The sequence below is a fragment of the Mastigoproctus giganteus genome, chromosome 1, assembly GCF_048544385.1.
Source record: "Mastigoproctus giganteus isolate SK-2022 chromosome 1, ASM4854438v1, whole genome shotgun sequence".
Taxonomy (NCBI): domain Eukaryota; kingdom Metazoa; phylum Arthropoda; class Arachnida; order Uropygi; family Thelyphonidae; genus Mastigoproctus; species Mastigoproctus giganteus.
Genome location: NC_143575.1, coordinates 123,312,904 through 123,331,228, shown reverse-complemented (window position 1 = coordinate 123,331,228; position 18,325 = coordinate 123,312,904). Strand labels below are relative to the sequence as shown.

General features: G+C 39.9%; 1 protein-coding gene across 1 annotated transcript in view; it reads left to right on the top strand.

Moving 5' to 3' along the window:
- Nucleotides 1-11,499, top strand: part of LOC150091120 (uncharacterized) — a 764,830-nt gene extending 753,331 nt beyond the window's left edge. The window contains exons 7-8 of the mRNA XM_090385941.1: nucleotides 8,012-8,243; nucleotides 11,276-11,499. Coding sequence (XP_090242067.1) covers nucleotides 8,012-8,243; nucleotides 11,276-11,499 — 456 coding nt within the window. The remainder of the gene's footprint in view (nucleotides 1-8,011; nucleotides 8,244-11,275) is intronic.
- Nucleotides 11,500-18,325: the final 6,826 nt, after the last annotated feature.

The following is an 18,325-nucleotide window of genomic DNA, read 5'->3' as shown; positions in this document are numbered from 1 at the left end:
CAGTACAATACCACAGATCGAAGAGAAAACAAATAACAAATAAAATAATTCAAGCTGCTGAACACTCTATCCCAAAAATATCGCCTCGTTTTCCAACACATCCAAAATCATGGTGGAATGCAGGATGTGCGCAGGCTAAGAAAGAGAGAAACACAACCTGGAAAATACTTTTCGAAGATATCCAACTTTAGAGAACGTCATATTGTTCAAGAAGGCATGGGCAAGAGCCAGATATATTAGGCGAGCCAGTAGGAAAGCATCCTGGATAAAATTTGCATCTACATTAACAAGTTCCACAACATCTAAAACTGTCTGGAATAAAATTAACAAAATGAGTGGCAGATACCAGATTACTCCAACTCCGATCCTAAACTGGAATGGACAAGTCACTGCAGAGCTGTCAGAACTAGCCAATGCACTGAGCGAAACCTTTGCCAGAATATCAGCGACCACCTCATATACTCCCAGTTTGCAAATATACAAGGCAAGAATAGAAAGACAAACTGAATTTTTCCACAAGAAATAATGAAGAGTACAACTTACCTTTAACATTCCATGAATTGAAACATGCTCTATCATAGACAAAGCAAAGTGCTGTAAGACCAGACCAAATCCACTATATAATGTTAAATCAACTCGATGAACAATCCCTAATGGCATTACTAGAACTATATAACAGAATCTTCCTAGAAAACCAAATTCCAGACAGTTGGCGTCATGCAATAATTCTTGATTTCCCAAAACTGGAGAAAGACCTCTCTGACCCATGCAGCTACCGTCCAATTGCTCTAACAAGTTGCCTGGGAAAAGTTATGGAGAAAATTATCAATGCTCGTCTAACATGGTTTTTGAACAGAAATAACCTTCTCAATCCTGCACAGCATGGTTTCAGGAAAAATAGTTCAACACTAGATTTACTTATCAAATTAGAAAACAGAGTGCGGAATGCCTTTATCCGAAAAGATCACCACGTAATGATCTGTTTCGATATAGAAAAAGCTTATGATACGGCATGGCGTTATGGAATTATTCAAAACCTATACCACCTTGGATTACGTGGACATCTTCCTAAATATATTCAAAATTTCTTACTCCACAGGTCATTTCAAGTTAGGTTGCAGAATGCTCTTTCAAAAGTCTTCACCCAGGAGAGGGCGTGCCTCAGGGGACCGTACTTAGCACAACCCTCTTTGCTATCAAAATAAACTCCATAACTGATCATATACCAAAAGCTGCTGATACCGCTTTATACGTTGACGATTTCAGTATTTCCCATCACTCTCAGAATATGCGAAGTATAGAACGGCAGCTACAAGGAGCAAAAAATAAAATAAGTAAATGGGCGCAAACAAATGGCTTCGGGATTTCCACTCAAGAAACTGCATGTATACACTTCTGTAGGAAACGAAACCTACACCGTGATCCTAAACTTAAACTAGACGGATATATAATCCCAGTTGTACCAAACATAAGATTCTTACGGCTTCTCTTAGATTAGAAACTGACATTCCTTGACCATATTAAGCAACTAAGACATTCTTGCATCAAGAAGTTAAACCTACTCAAAGTTCTTTCCGCAACAACTTGGGGTGCAGATCAACATACACTACTTAAACTTTATCGAGCAATAGTACGTTCCAAGCTGGACTATGGAGCACCTGTTTACGACTCCGCAAGACTAAGTGCCCTGAGATGGTTAGATCCCATACACCACAGTGCGCTTCGTATAGCACTTGGAGCTTTTCGCACTTCACCTGTACAAAGCCTATATGCAGAAGCACATGAACCTTCACTACAACTTAGACGACAGAACCTATTACACTATGCCGTAAAGATAAAATCCATCACCGATCATCCAAATAGAGAGGTTCTGTTTTCATCGTACTAGGAAAACTTATACCAAGCCCACCCACGAATAAACCGACGTTCCAACATCCGTCTAAAATATTTACTGTTAAGCCGAGAGCTTTAATTATGATAGCATAGCTACTACGACTACACAGGTCATTCCACCATGGATTATGATTCGACCTGCATATGACCTGCATTTTCAATCCTGGGGGAAAACAAATCTCCCGAGAATTAACTACTAGCAACTACATGCAGCATACCAAGAAAAATATGAACATCACACTAATATTAAGATTAATATGCATTTAGGGCCCAAGCCTCAAGCTGCGAGCAAATTTAGACTATGTATATATAACAGAATATTTATAAGGCGGCATCGTTTTAAGTTATATCTCATATCGTGAATACCTTCACAACGAGTTGCCATGATATTGCACTACTTCGAATAAGTAACGCTTCACCTAAGGAGAAGACTAATGTTACTTATTCTCAGATAGGTACCACCACCCAGACGGCACCGTTTCAGGGCTATTTTGCATATGTGTGGGATAATAACTCGACTATCCACTTGTCCCTATTAGACTTAGAAAAGCAAAAAAGTAGAGGGAAAGTAATAGTAAGAGTGGAAGAGGAAAAGAAACGGTGTAGAAGAATGAAAGGGACAGTATCTCCTTCAACTCACACACTCAAAAACTCATAAACTCTTCGAATAGGCAACGCTTCCCCAGTGGAGAAGGCTGTTGTTACCTATTCTTGGAAACTCCGGACATCATCAGGCTCTCTGATGTCCCCTCTCCCGTTGCCGTTTCAGGGCTATTTGGCCCTTCTTCGGTGGGTGGGTAGGTACCCAAGTGATGCAATGATGGCAAAATAGTTATGAAATGTAACTCCACAATATGAGAGATATATAGAACATCACACTTTCATAATACACAGATGGCTCAAAAACAGAGACTTGTTTAGGAGCTGCGATTCACTCTGAAGACTGTACTCTCATCCAACAACTCCCAAAAGAATGCAGTATCTTTACAGCGGAATTACAAGCCATTTTGATGGCCGTAAGCAAAATTAAACATGAACAGATAGCAGACAGTATAATTTTCACTGACTCGCTTAGCTCTGTCATTGCCTTGCAGAATGCCAATACTAAAGCACACCCAGTTTTACAACAAGTCCAATATTCAGTATCAAAGCTTTTTTTTTATAAAATAATCACAAGATCAGATTCTGCTGGATCTTGCCACACAGGAATAACTGGAAATGAAAGAGCAGATAAAGCGGCAAGAGAAGCTGCTACCTATGACTATGCCTTCCGCTCACTACCATATACCGATTACAAGTCCTTAATCCACCAAAGCAGTTCAAAACAATGGCAACAACACTGGCAAGATCAAACTAACAACAAACTTCGTGTAATTAAACAAACACTTCAACCATGGCCTACCAGCTGTCTATCCAACAGACACGAAGAAGTGATCCTTGCTCGATTGCAAATCGGGCATACCCATATGACTCATTCTTACCTACTCAGAGGTGAAGACCCTCCTCAATGCCAAAACTGTTAAGTGCCGCTCACTGTACATCACTTCATGGTGAACTGTCCAAGATTTAAGTCAGAAAAGAGCCTTTCAAACAACAATGAATGCACAAAACAAACTTAACGCTCAAAACAATTTTAGATAACCGGCCAAATATTACCGACGTTTTCTTTTTCCTTAAGTTAATCGAATACTACCAAAACATATACAAATTAATAGCATAACACTTACGAAAAAGCTACGTAATTATAAAACAAAATCTTGGCTTCCTTCTGAACAACATAATGAAAAATGTCGAAATATGAAACTCTCTAACCTAGACTAGGCGCATTATAGCCTAAGCTGCTCTTGCACCAATAGCTCTCAAACAACAACAACAACAAATAACACAATATACCGATTAGAAAAACTTTAGAGTCTAAAGGAGTTAATGGCATATCCCAGCAATTTTGAGCGATGCAGCAAGAGAGTGCACTGACACATTAAGTTTAATTCTAAAGGCATCAGTTGACTCATCAGAGATTTCCTTGAATGGCGAAATGCCACTGTATCTCCAATACAGTCACCAATAATGTTATGCACTGATAACATTTAAACTAATTAAGAGGCCAACTATCTTCCATGTAACAATCAAGAGAGCTTGTCAATAGGGTTCCCACTATAAGAATCTAGGCCTTATTTGGGTCTTGAAACTTTCTTTCGACAAGCATATAGAGGAATTACAGAGAAACGTACACAAAGCCTGCTGGCTATCGAAAGAGAAAAGTGAGAGGTTTAACGAAGTCTTATTTAATAATTATATACATGGAGAGGTGTCTTTATCCGTTTGCTAGGTATGACGGAGTTATATGGTCATCACGCCCACCTAAACAAATTCAGAAGACCTTGGAGCAGAGCACTGGCTACTTAAATGACTGAAAAAAGCAACACAAAAACCGAACACAAGGTTGAGATCGATGTTGCACATTAACCTCAACTTTAAGCCCTAGAACCATAGATTACAAGAAATAAAGCGGAATGCCCTTGCAAAATCCAGCAACGGACAAATTGACCCCCCAAACCTAAGTGGCAGATGGCAATTAACGGATAATCAGATGTCCAGATAACAAAACAGAAGAAATAATAAAGAAGCTGGAATGGAATTTAAAGGAATGACTGCTCTTGTGAGAATGTTTCTGTAAAATACACCTGGTTTAACAAGCCAGTCGAAGAAAGTATAAGTCTAAGAAAATATAATGAAGGCAAACGGTGCAGAAATGATATATTTAAAGAAACGTACAATTCAATGAACTTTCAGAGACTTAAATATCCTAAATGGCACAGGATATTTCTTAACTGTGACTTCTTAACCCTTTTCTGAGGTTATATTAGGGGGGGGGGGATATGACCTCAGAAAAGGGATTAGAAGTCACAACTAGTTGCTGTGGTGAACTAGATGTTCTTCAAGCCTTATCTGCGAGGTGTCAAAAAAAAATAAAAATAAAAATAAATGTTGACACTAAATCTGAAGGACTTTTAAAGGTCTGAAAGATAACTAAAGCTTATAATTATTACTCGGCTAAATAAATAACTCTGTAAATAAACTAAAAATACTAACTTAATAATGCAGAAGATAAATAATTTATGTTTTAATTCTGGTATTTTAAGAGATTACAATTCTGATATGTTGAGTTTTAACATTGTTACTTTAAAGTTGAATCCCGAGGAGGAGTGAATTAATTCATTTAAAAGTAAAGCAGTAACAGGAAAAAAATAAAAATTGTACAAGTAAATCGGAACAATACCAAGACTGTAATGTGTATTTTACGGCTGTACCGTGGTAATTTGTAATAAATATATAAATAAATAAATAAACGCGGTTCTAAGAGTGAAATTGGTAACTATCGACCGGTTAGCCTGACTTCCAATAATAATCAAAATCATGGAGGTAATGATCATATAGGATCATTCAGAGATAAATGACATTCTGGAGGACACACAACATGGTTTTGTTATGGTAAAATCGTGTTTAACTAATCTGGTAAGTTATTTTGACAATTACTCAAGAGCTGGATTTAAGGAACAGTTTCGACATTTATTTCGATTTGAGCAAGGCTCAAATGTAATATATATTAGATAACTTAGAAAATCTAGATGAACTGTTTATTTTCATTTGGCAAATTCGATTTGACAAACGAATCTGAAAATAATTGATTGACATAAAAAAAAAAAAAAACTGGAAAGCTACATCTCGACCTTTGGTGCCCTTGTGTCTTAAAACCCTTAAACAACAACAACAACAACGCCATTCATACCTTTCGTTTGAATTATCTCATCACCGGCTTTTTGGCAAAAATGCACATGGAAGATCCCAAAAGAACGTCTCAAAAGTTCCCCAGTGATCAAATTATTACCATTGTGACTGTATTCGTCTTATCTTTTCCGATCATTAGATTTTTCCCCTCCTCCAACGTGTTGATTTAAACCTATTGACATGAAGTGTATAACGTTGTATCAAGTCAGAGACAGACGCTTCACAACCTTTCCACCTCAAAGATATAATGTGGTTTGTTTCACTGGGCCGGATGAGCTGACTCCAAAGAGACGCATTTTGCATGATCCACTGGTTCTTTAAAACTGCCCTCGCGAGTAGCACACTGGGTATAATCACCGTCCTTCTGACACCGGTTGGAAAACGTCTGAGTTCAAACCCCGTAAATGATTAAATTAGTCGGTCTCAGCTGACGGTTGCATGGTTTTCCCTCGATCAAACAGTTAAATCGACGACTTTGGAGCTTAAGCACACACACACACACACACACACACACACAGCTTTAGAGCTACTGGAACTGACCGATTTTCCTTTGTGAGTTCTTTGAATATTATCGTTAATTAATATACTGTATATATATTTATACATTTTTAATAATACTTTATTTGTAAATTCCTAGCTAGCGCTACGGACATTATGAGATAGAAAATCTAGTATGTGTGTGTATGTGCGCTGTGGAGAAACCTGCATGCATTCTTATTATTTTTATAATAAAGATAATCTTTCCCCTCCTTATTTCCCCAGTGATCAAATTATTACCCCTTCCCCAGTGATCAAATTATTACCATTGTGACTGTATTCGTCTTATCTTTTCTGATCATTAGATTTTTCCCCTGTCTAATGTATAACGTGTCTAATGTCTAAGTGTATAACGTATCAAGTCAGAGACAGACGCTTCACAACCTTTCCACCTCAAAGATATAATGTGGTTTGTTTCACTGGGCCGGATGAGCTGACTCCAAAGAGACGCATTTTGCATGATCCACTGGTTCTTTAAAACTGCCCTCGCGAGTAGCACACTGGGTATAATCACCGTCCTTCTGACACCGGTTGGAAAACGTCTGAGTTCAAACCCCGTAAATGATTAAATTAGTCGGTCTCAGATGACGGTCTCAGATCTCAGTTTTATTAACTAAACTTGTATTGTTTATTTTTTTCCTCACAATTTGAAACAAATTTTGTTCCTTTTGAAACAAATTAGTTCTCATTAAATCTATTGATATTGATTTATTGATATTGTTAAGTAAATTAGATTACACATGTGATAGAGCCCATAAATTTACTGCAGATAATTGGCTGTTTTAGTTTATCCTGAATGGCGTGTTCCGTGGTATTTTAAATTGTATTAGTATTAATAGTAGCAAACTATGCAAGAAAGCAAGTTAATACAGCATCACCCAAAAAAAAAAAAAAAATCCTTTTCACCTATCCATCCCCTCCAATAATTTGTTTAGTCTTTCTTGAATTCATTCAAGCTGTCCACTTCTACAACATCTGACGAAGTTTGTTCCAGCAATCACCAACCCAACCCGGTGGCTGAAGGCAAAATCTATTCTGCAACCATCTTACTCAATTTGAATTTATGCCTCCTTATCCCTGCTGGCAAAATTCCTGAATATCATTGACAAAACTACGTGAGTTGTCTTGGCAGCCTGTGTGCACTTCATTCGCTGCTCAGAGGTGCTGTTGCAGTAGGATGTTTTGGAGCATCGGCGAAGAAAAAACTCCAATTTATGGGATAAAAAAACCATGCTACCCTCGCCTGAGACCGACTAAATCAGTCACATTGTGAAAAAGACCCATAAAAACCATCCAGCCGTGGAAAGGATTAGAACGCAGGTCTTTTCTTCCCGGTGTGGGGAGGATGGTGATCCTACCAACTGTGTTATCCTCATGGATGGCACGGTTGGTAGAATCGCCGTATGAAAAAGAATTTGCTTCTTTTTCATTGTCAAAGGGATTCATCTAAAACGATTTACAGCACGATCGTTATATTCTCTTTGGCTATTAAAATCAATAAGACTAAATATGTTACTCATTTTAATTCTTGGCCACTTAAGATTATTATTTCGATTTTGTTAACCGAAATAATAATTTTAAGTGTAATAATAATAATCTCCATGATCTTTCTTGACGTAATCAAAACGTGATGTGATTTGCATTTTTGTGTAATATATGAAATGTACTGTATAAATAAGTAAATCAAATATTTTATAACAAAAAAGAGTAGTCGGCGTGTACTATTCGGAAAAAGTGTCTTATGAGGGATTGCTTACAATGTGATCGTTTCAGTCCTAATTTTTTTCGACAGATACCTCCTGAACGCACGATACCTTTTCCCCTTATACGTTATGCCGATAACCAAGTGTCAACAATATTGGGCCTCCGGTTTCGGATAGAACAGAAGCTATTCAAGAGTGATGAACTTCGGTTAAAATGCACTGCAACTTTGTCAAAAGTAATAAGCATGTACAGTGAGAAGACAGTTATTGGGGGAAACCAGCAGAAGTCGGGATTTCACGTATATGAAAATACAGCGTCAGGTAAGTAGACGCTCTTAGTGAACTTGCTTTCTTTATTTATCTTTTTCTTGTTACAATTAACTCTTCAAAACCAGTCGAGTGAAACTATAGGATGTTCTCTAAATTGGATATTTGTGAGTGACAATTTCCGAGAAATAGAATTCTAATAGACGATAATTACAATTGTTTTAAAGAGTACTCGTTTCATGCGTTCTGTTCAAATTTATTAGATATATTATTGGCTCCACCTAATAACATGTCAGCAGCCACATGCAGAAATGATATTAACCTGCTATAGGATGAGCTCCACAAAATGACGAAAGCATGAGGCATAGTGCGTCAGATGTCTTTCAGAATGGTTTTTTAACTATGATCCTGTAGATGGCAACGGTGACAATATCGTTTGTTTCTAACAGACTGAGTTCCCGACTCATTGCTCATCATTTCACGTTTCGCATCATTTCATAAACCGACCCTTAAAGAATGATGTTTGTTCTGAAAGAGCCATGTGTGGTAAGAAGTGTACTCTCTAAATCCGAATTAAAATATCATTTGTGACTTTTTTTTTACAATGGTACGGAATTATTAACGAACTAAATGTACTAGGGACGTTTGTAAGGTTCGTGACATGAGTATGGTTTTTGGGTTTTCTTTTTTTTTTTTTAGGGACATTAGCAACTAAGGCCATATGCTCCGGGGATATGCGGTGGTCATTCCCTGACCTTTCCGCATTCTCCGTATTTGGTGGTCACGGGCTCGGACCCCGGTCTAATCAAGAAGCGTGTGCTACGCACTGCTGCTCCTGCCCACATGGCTACGGAGGCGCCTTGACATGAGTATGAAGGGGAGTCTGAGGAGTCTGGTAACGTGTTACTTTTCAACATAGTTGCCTTTAGAGTCAGTAGAATTTTTCCACCATTGCTGCGTTGATTTCAGCAGAGAAGAAAGTATTCTCTTGAGCCACCAGAAATGCAGGAACTCCAGTGATGACGTTACTGTCTGTGGGAAAATGGATACCAGCTAGATGGATTTTCAAATTAGGAATGGTACTAGATTTGTGAATATGGAGGATGGTACTAGATTTGTGAATATGGAGGATGGTACAAGATCCAAATCTCACTTATGCAGTGCAGCCATGGCAATGACAAACTTGTGAGTAGGCGCGGCGTCCTGATGGAACAAGACTCCGTTGCTGAATTTCTCTCGGCGTTTGTCTTTGATGTTTTCACGCAAAGCTTCAGAAGGTCTGCGTAATATGCCCTCTAATTTTTTGGCCTTATTGATTGTAATCCCATAGCAAATAGTTGAACTTTCGTTCAGGTGCCGTCCTACATAGCAACATTCCATCCACATAAAATAAAAAACCGATGTCATCACCTTTCTAGCAGTAGGGATCAATTTGGCATTTTTTGAGGGGGAGAAAAGCTGTGTTTCCACTGTTTGGACTGTTCCTTTGTGAAAGTGATGAACCCACGTCTCATCCATGGTCACAAACCTTGGATCTGCTTGAAGACGATGCAATTGTTCATTTCATTTAGAGAGAGAGAGAGAGAGAGAGAGAGAGAGAGTCTTTTTTGCAACTATTGATTGTAACTGGTTACACGGTTAAGTGTTGCAACTTTCCCTTCACGGCCAAAAGGCATTTGACAACTCTCATTTTTTATCTGCTGTCAAAACTTTAGGACCCATCGTGCTGACACCGTTTTCAATGCGAGAACCTCTGTCATTACTGTATACGGTACACAGGTTCAGATGAGATGTCCAAGACGCTAGCAATATACCGAACTGTCACTTGTCGATCACCAGATCGTGGTCACTCTCTGATTTCTGGAATAATGGATGTTGCTGGTCTTCCACAGAGTGAGTCATCTTTCAGGATCTCCTTTCCTTGTATAATTCTACCGCTCACTTCTTAACGATGAAACAGAAAGGGGAAGTCTCCTTCAACATAGATGACTACACGGTGACTGATTTTGTTCATCCTTCCTGGTTCATACAGCTTTATTGACTTCGGGACCTGGAATTTGAAAAAAAAAAAAAAAACTGCATGAAATTTGAAGTGTCCAAGTACACTTCAAATTAAGTACATACATTTTTAACAATGTACCACTACACTTTCATACTCAGGCCACGAACTTCTCAAATCTCCTCGTATGTATTGCATCTTAATATATATGTGAGCAATATGAACAGATTGATTTTTTTGGAACTGCGTCTAGGAAACTAAGGTCAGGAGGCGGAACTATAGTTTTTCAATGAAATTTTGTTTCCTGTGGTCAGTTCGCCAATTTTGAGAAATAAAAACCCCCTAGTTAACGGATGAAAATACACTATGAAATCTTCAGTCGAAGCTAACTAACTCTACCCACGGTATGAAAATAGCTCATAAAAATAGCTCCAGTCGGGAATATTTATCAGCTTCTGCCATTTATAGAAATCGACTCTATGCCAGCGTTTCTAAATTTTTTTCAGGTTAAAAGGGGATGGAGGGAGGTTTCCTATGTCACAAAAGTTTAAGAACCGATGCCCGAGGCCTTTTTTTTTAACACAAGGTCTCCAGAAAATCGCAAGCCTGCAGACTTGTGCGGTAGTCAGAGAGTAAGCCAAGAGTAATAATACCAATAGTAACCGTTCATAACCAACCACCCCACGTATACGGTAGTCAGAGAGTAAGCCGGAGAGTTATACCTTGTGTTAAAAAAGGCCTGGGGAATCGGTTCTCAAACTTTAAAGAGTAGCAATGCTTCTACTGCTCTACTACCCAGAACCAAAATAAGGAATTTTGGAACCAAAATAAGAACCAAAATTTAGTAGTTCTTGACAGATAATTTCGTGATTCTCTTAAGAATTATGATTCGATGAGAAACAATGGTTATCAAAAAGTTTTATTTTTATTGTTGTGAAATTAAGTTTGAAAAAACATTCAAAATTTGTTCGCAATATTAATTTGCTATCGATACCATTTCAGGTTTTCAAATTACTTCATAAAATTAAAAATATCATAAATAAGCGCATTAACAACTAATTATTATTATGACTTTTTCTTGTTATAGGATTTTTCCACACCGTGAACCGGGGACCGGTACCAAGTACGTGTGGTGGTTGGTTATGCCCGGTTACTATTGTAATTATTACTCTTGGCTTACTCTCTGACTACCGTACAAGTCTTCAGGCTTGCGATTTTCTGGAGATTCCTGTAATTTGTTCTCTGCAAGGACCATTGCTGCTACGTTTATCTGGATGTTCTTTGGCACCGTGCAGCTGGTTGACACGATAATCGGGATGGTCATTAAATTTTCATTATGCAACATTTCATTGATTTCCTGCCTGAGATCTGTGTACTGACTGCTATTTTCCTCGTAGATTTTCTGGATTTTGCTGGTGTTGGCAACCGATATGTCGATCAAGTAGATAGCCATTTCCTTTTCTTCGAGAGGGTTACATCTGGTCGGTTGTGCAGGATCGTCTTGTCTGTTGTTATGGTGCTTGACGGTATAAACTATTGTGAGGAGGTCTCTAGTACGGCTTGTGCTTCGTGCTTGTAATACTGTACACTGTCTTTCAGCGAATGGTATTTTTGCGCTAGCTTCTGAACTATTCCCATCTGGCGACCTGGTAGTGTCTGAGTTAAGCCATCTGGGTGATTACTTTGCATCCAGTGGTGATGTGATGTATTGCTTCTCGTGACAGGTGGCATTGTCGACATATATCGTCTGTCACTCCGGGTTCTTTGGCGATATTATTTCCTGTAGTTTCTGGTGTTGATTGCCTGGTCTTGGATCTCAAGCATGAATCCTTCGGACTCGGGTGAAGAGCGTCTCGCTTGTGAGCCATGCGTTCGAGCCACTTACTTTTGTAATCTTAATAGAGATCAATGTACTGTATACGCTATGGAATGGCTTCTTCCCCACCTTTTCTGCCTTTCTTTCTTCTTTCTATCACTGTGAGTGGGATCTCGTTGTCGAGATTGAGCGGGGTGTCTGATTTGTTTATATTCCTTATGGCTTGTTACATCGGCACTAGGTCTTCCTCGAAGTAATCCCTCAGATTCTTAATGGCTGTTGTTCAATGAGGTCTATCAAATCCCACCGTCCTTCTTTCTGACTATGATCAGTCTCTCAATGCTGGTGTCTTCAGGTGATTTTGGTGGCTTTAAGCCACCAACATCACCTTTTTTGCTTATCATTCTGTTCATTAAACTCATTACCAAGTTGGAAGGATGAGCTCCTTTGGAGTTTCAACATACCTTAAAAGGTCACAATTACAATAAGACAGAGAACAACCCACTAAGTAATTCAGAACTGTTCAGACAAATCAGAATTTAACGGCAAATGCTTCACTGTGCTTCACGAGGTCGAAGCAATCCAATTATGGATATCGATGAAAACAATTGCAATATGTCATGTCCATTATATCAAAATTTTTATACTAAAAAAGGATTTAAGGCTGAAAGCATCAGACTACGGAAAATTGACTAATCAAACAAGTAGGTGCGTTGCATAATTTTAGTTCGCAAGTAAATCACCGAGTGGGTGGCATGGTTTTTGTGATATCTCATATTGTGAATGCCTTCGCAACGAGTTGCCGTGATGTTGAACTACCTAGAATAAGCAACGTTTCGACACTGGATTCTCGAATAGGCAACGCTTCGCTAGTGGATTCTCGGAGGATGCCACCACCCAGGGAGAGAATAAGTAATATTAGTCTTCTCAGTGGTGAAGCGTGGCTTATTGGAGGTAGTGAAATATTAGGGCAACTCATTGTAAAGGCATTCACAATATGAGATGTAAAAAATGATGCCATTTCACCTATTTCGGGGGTTTACTACGAAATAAAATTATGCAACGCGCTAACTTGTTCCATTACCAAATATTTTTATTGATTAATATTTTTTTAATATTAAAAATAAAGAATTTCTATATTTAAAAAAAAAAATGTATTAAGTGGGAAAACATCATTTTAGTAATGTACTGTGTATTCTTTGTCACGAACTTTTTACCCGAGAAACTTCTTACGTGGGAAAATAACACATTACATATACAGGGTGATTCACTACCAGTGCGACAAACTTGCAGGAGGTGTAGGGGGCACAAAGACGAATCGGAATCACATAGCATTGCAGGGTCCGAAATGCCTTCGTCATGCGGTAGAGGACGTTGAACGGGCGGTCGCGTGAACAGCGATCCCGCTGGAAGTCAGCATTTGCGAACCGGTTCCCGAGGCAGTAGGATGGACGAGTATTCAAACGTTGAACTGGCCGACATGCACCTCGCGTATGGAGCTGCGGACTGTAACGGGCGGGCCGCTCTGCGCTTGTACCAGGAACGTTTCCCGCCCAGGCGTGCTCCTCATCATACGATTTTCGCACGTGTGCACAGAAGGTTACGTGAGACTGGTTGTTTCACGAGAGGTACCATGAATCGAGAGTGAACGACGAGGACGCCAGACAATGAGGAGAATGTCCTACGTCTTGCAGAAGGCAATCCGAGTACGAGTACTCAAGCGATAGGCCAACGATTGGGTATTTCCCAATCCACTGTATGGAGGATACTGTCAACAAACCAAATGAGTTCATACCAGCTGCAACGCGTCCAATCATTGGAGCCTGCGGATTATCCACTCCGGAGGACTTTTGCTATTTGGTTTCTTCAACAGAAACGGTTCGCAAATGCTGACTTCCAGCGGGATCGCTGTTCACGCAACCTCCCGTTCAACGTCCTCTACCGCATAACGAAGGCATTTCGGACCCTGCAATGCTATGTGATTCCGATTCGTCTTTGTTCCCCCTACACCTCCTGCAAGTTTGTCGCACTGGTAGTGAATCACCCTGTATAGAGGTGAAATTGGGACTTCAGAAACTAAACCTAGTACAGGGAAAACTTCTAATGCGGGAATTTCTTATCCGTGTTCTACTGTAATGCGTTGTGCGCTGCATTGTGGGTTGGGTTGCTTAAACATTCAAAATACATTTGTTAGATGGGATATATATCTCTGTGAATGAAATCCAATAAAAATACTTCACCTGATATACCTAATTGCCATCAATATCTTCCCAAAAGGTAAAATGCGTAATTAATTGAAATATGAGAAATCATGCAAATGGCAATCATGAAAACCAAGCATACATTTTATTGCATTTACGTGTACAAACTGAAATGAAAGTTAACGTAAAAAGTTTATGTACTATAAATCAGCAAAATAAATCCTCATTATTTTGTTGTTCCTCCTCGAGCTGCAATTACAGCCTTGCAACGATCTGGCATATAGTTATTCAACTTCTGGATATACGGTTGCCCAATTTCGTGGTACCACATCCTTACAATGCTCTCCTGCAGCTGAATCTTATCTTGATGGCTTCTTCTGTGCATTTTTAGACGACATTATGTACCAGCAATTTTCAATGGGGTTCAAATCTGCACTGTTGCCCAACATTGCAATGCCAGCATTTCTGAGGTATGACTTCACCTTAAGGGAGAAAAACGAGGGAAAACATTGGTGTAAGTATGTTTCAAGCCTTGTGAGACAAGAAGACAAATTTATCATTAAATCTTAATAGCATAAAACTTACCAATTTTTCTGTGTGGCAAGGTGCTCAGTCCTGTTGAAAAATGCAGTTTTGGACCTCTGTGTGGTGCTCCTTAATAACGAGTCTCAGGCACTCCTCCAAGTCAAGTTGCAAAGATAGGAAGTCAAAGAGCTCCAAGTGATTGGTGGAGTTGAGAGAACGGTAGAGAGAACAGATGAATTTGATACAATGAAGTAGAGAGTTTTTAAGCCAGAGAAGATCGAAGAGAGGAGATTCCAAATAACCAAGTCTCTGACAGGGAATATTGGAATGGACGTATGCACAAGAACAACCTTTGAGGCGTAAGGAATCATACAGCGAATAATTTGGGCAACTGGGATGGGCAGTCGTTGAATCAATCGATAACTGAGATTCTGTCAGAAAAAGTACATGGGGTTTGGCAGACTGCAAGTGGAAATAGACATCGTTGAGATTAGAATTGAGTCCACGTATATTTGTGAAATAAACTAGGAAGGGAGGTTTAGCTTTTTTCGCAGATAAGCTTACTCTATTAGTTTGACAATTCATGGTGCATTCAATAGTAAGAAAATGTAGGGGGAGGGACATGCTGTACTGAAGTAATGGAATTTTTTGGAAATCGCATACACATGGTAAGAATATACCCAGATTCTTGACATAACGCGGCCTCGACAATGCCTACCGCATACATACTACTCTCGGACTCTCTCCAGTCATTATCTGGCAGAGTAGAGGTAGCAAGATTATACACTAGCTGATCCAGAAGTCTCCTAAAGAGTTACTAATAGGTTCGGTCCGGTGTACTAACTAGCGGCCGGCCTGCGAACATCGTTTTAGAGCTGTATCCTCGAAATGTAAGGAAAATTGGATCTCGCCATGATGTTCATCATAACCTCAAAAGTCATCAGTCATACTGCATGATGGAAGAGATGGGGAAGGGTTGATCGGAACTTAGTTCTGGAGACTAAACATGGGTTCCACCACTTCAAGCCTCCAATAAGCAAAGTGGGTATTTTACCGGTTGATGAGAGTAATCTACCACCTAGTATTGACTAGTAACACAGAGGTGCGGCATTCCTCCATGTGGTGTAGGCGCCACATCTCGACCCCTGCTTACGTTGGTTCACACCTGGGTCACCCACAGTGAGTGATTGAACTTCTCTCCAGAGTAAACAACTGCACTTTAAAATATGCTTTGGCTATTTTCGTAGATTTCTCTGTAGTCTTTGACATCCTTTGGTGGAAGAGCTTCTTTGCTTGCCTTATGGCTGCTCAATGCTACTACCAGCTCTACAACTTAACTTGTAACTACTTTTTCCACAGTTCTATACAAGTCATTTCTGGAACTCAACAACTTAGTCGCTCTGTCTCTCGAGGATGGCCACAAGGTTCAGTGCTTGGTCCACTCGTCTGGGATTTGGTTCTAGATGAGTGGCTTCTCCATTCAGCTCCCAATGCTTCTAAAATAGCATAATATAATATCATAAATAGCACTGGTGTACAAAATTTAAGGATCAGTCAGGTTTTCACCTGTAGCTTTTCATAGAAGTGGCTTGGTTATGGGAAAAGCATACCAAAGGAACCTCGTGAGGTACTGAAATGATGAAGGAAACAACACCGACACAACAACGGAAACAAAACGGTACGGAGGGACTTGATTCCAAAAATGGCAACATAACACTGGCTGCCATGATATAGATGCATCACTGCCAAAGATGGAACAAAGGGAAAACAAAGGGTAGTCCTCAGTAGGAGATATGGCCACCTATATCATACTGAGGACCATGTCGATGCAGGCTTTGCACCGCCTGTCCATACTTAGAACAATGTTGTTGATAAGTTCTTGCGGTAACATCGTCCATTCCTCTGTCAGCGCCATCTTCAGCTGGTGAACTTTTTCTGATGGATGTGGACGTGCCGCTAGTCGTCTCCCCAGAGCGTCCCATATGTGTTCAGTAGGATGTACGAACTGAACAATGTCCTCACTTTCCAAAAGCATATCAACAGCTGCAGTGCGATGGAGTGTGGCATTATCATCCATAAACATGAACTCGGGGCCAATGACATTTCGGAAAAGGCACACATGGGGAAGGATTGCCTCAGTATAGTAGCGTGGTGCACGCTACTATACCGGTTACAGTACCCTTCCAGTATCTGGAGTTGTGCACACCCATCCAAGATAATGCCTCCCCAGGCGAGAATACCTCGACCGCCATATCGATCCCTTTCAGTGATGTTTGAGGGGTGATACCGTGTTTCAACCTCTCGCCAGATTATCTGACGTCCAGAATCGCTGCTGACTGAATCTACTCTCATCAGTTAAGAGTACATTACCCCATTTCGCTGCTGTCCAGTCCTTGTGTTCGATGCACCACTGTAAACTGTGTCTCCGACGGGCAGGTGTTAAAAGGACACAGCGTACTCTCCGTCGGGCAAACAGTCCACCTTTGTGGAGTCGCCTGGCCACAGTAAACTGCGATAACCTGCGTCCTGTGCTCCTGTGCAGCTGGTTTGCAATGGATTCCGCTGTCTGGTGTCGGTCCCTCTTGTCCTGTAGGAGTATATAGCGGTCCTTTGGCGTTGTTTTTCGTGGACAACCACCACTGGTCCTTGAACAGCTGTACCTGTCGTTCTAAAGGCCGACTACGCACGTGAGACGAAGCTATGGGCGATACCGAACTCTGCACCCACACTCCTCGCACTTCGACTTCGACCCCGAGTAAAAAGACATCCAGATGTTGTCTACTGGCCATTTCGTTGTCTGTAGCACTGTATGAATCCAATTGAACGTCTGTTACAATCGTGCTCACCATTCAGTAATTTGCACATAACTGCTGCTTTTATCTGTTTATGTGAGCCCTCTCATCACGATTCAAAGGTTTGCATGTGCACCAACTTTCTACTGAACACCCATAGTTACGCAAATCACCACAGGCTGTTTCGTTTGATTTTGTCGTTGTAACCTTTAGAAATAGTGAAATTGGTCCTTAAGTTTTGCACACCAGTGTATAACCCTTATTGTCCTTGGTAATTATCGTGCTTCTTTTGAAAGTATTGATCTGTGCTCTTGGGCCGTTATTAATAGACTCACCATTTCTCCTAACAAGACTAAGCTTCTTTATCTTAAGGGCAACTTTAACATTTTCAGGCCTCCGACGAGAGAGATCGACCATAAAGTTTAACAAACTTTTTGGTCGATCTCTTTTCTTGTTTGAGTCATATATTTTTAGGTATTATTCTGGATCGTAAGTTAAACTTCCAGAAACATATCTTGCACCTTCATGATAAAATAACCAAGAATACATCTATGCTTGTCCGTCTTTCACATCAATCCTGGGGTATTAACTATCGTACCCTTTGTCTTTTGTACAAAGTGTTGTTTGTTCCAATTTGTACCTAAGGCGCTGGCGCCTGGTTTTGGCAACCTAAGAAGATTGCCATCCAAGAAAACTCTCCTCTATCCAAACACGTATGCTCTTATTGATGAGTTGTACCTGTGGCACTGTCTCGACAGCTTTAGTTTTTAATTCCTTTTATTTTTATAATTTTTATTAATTTA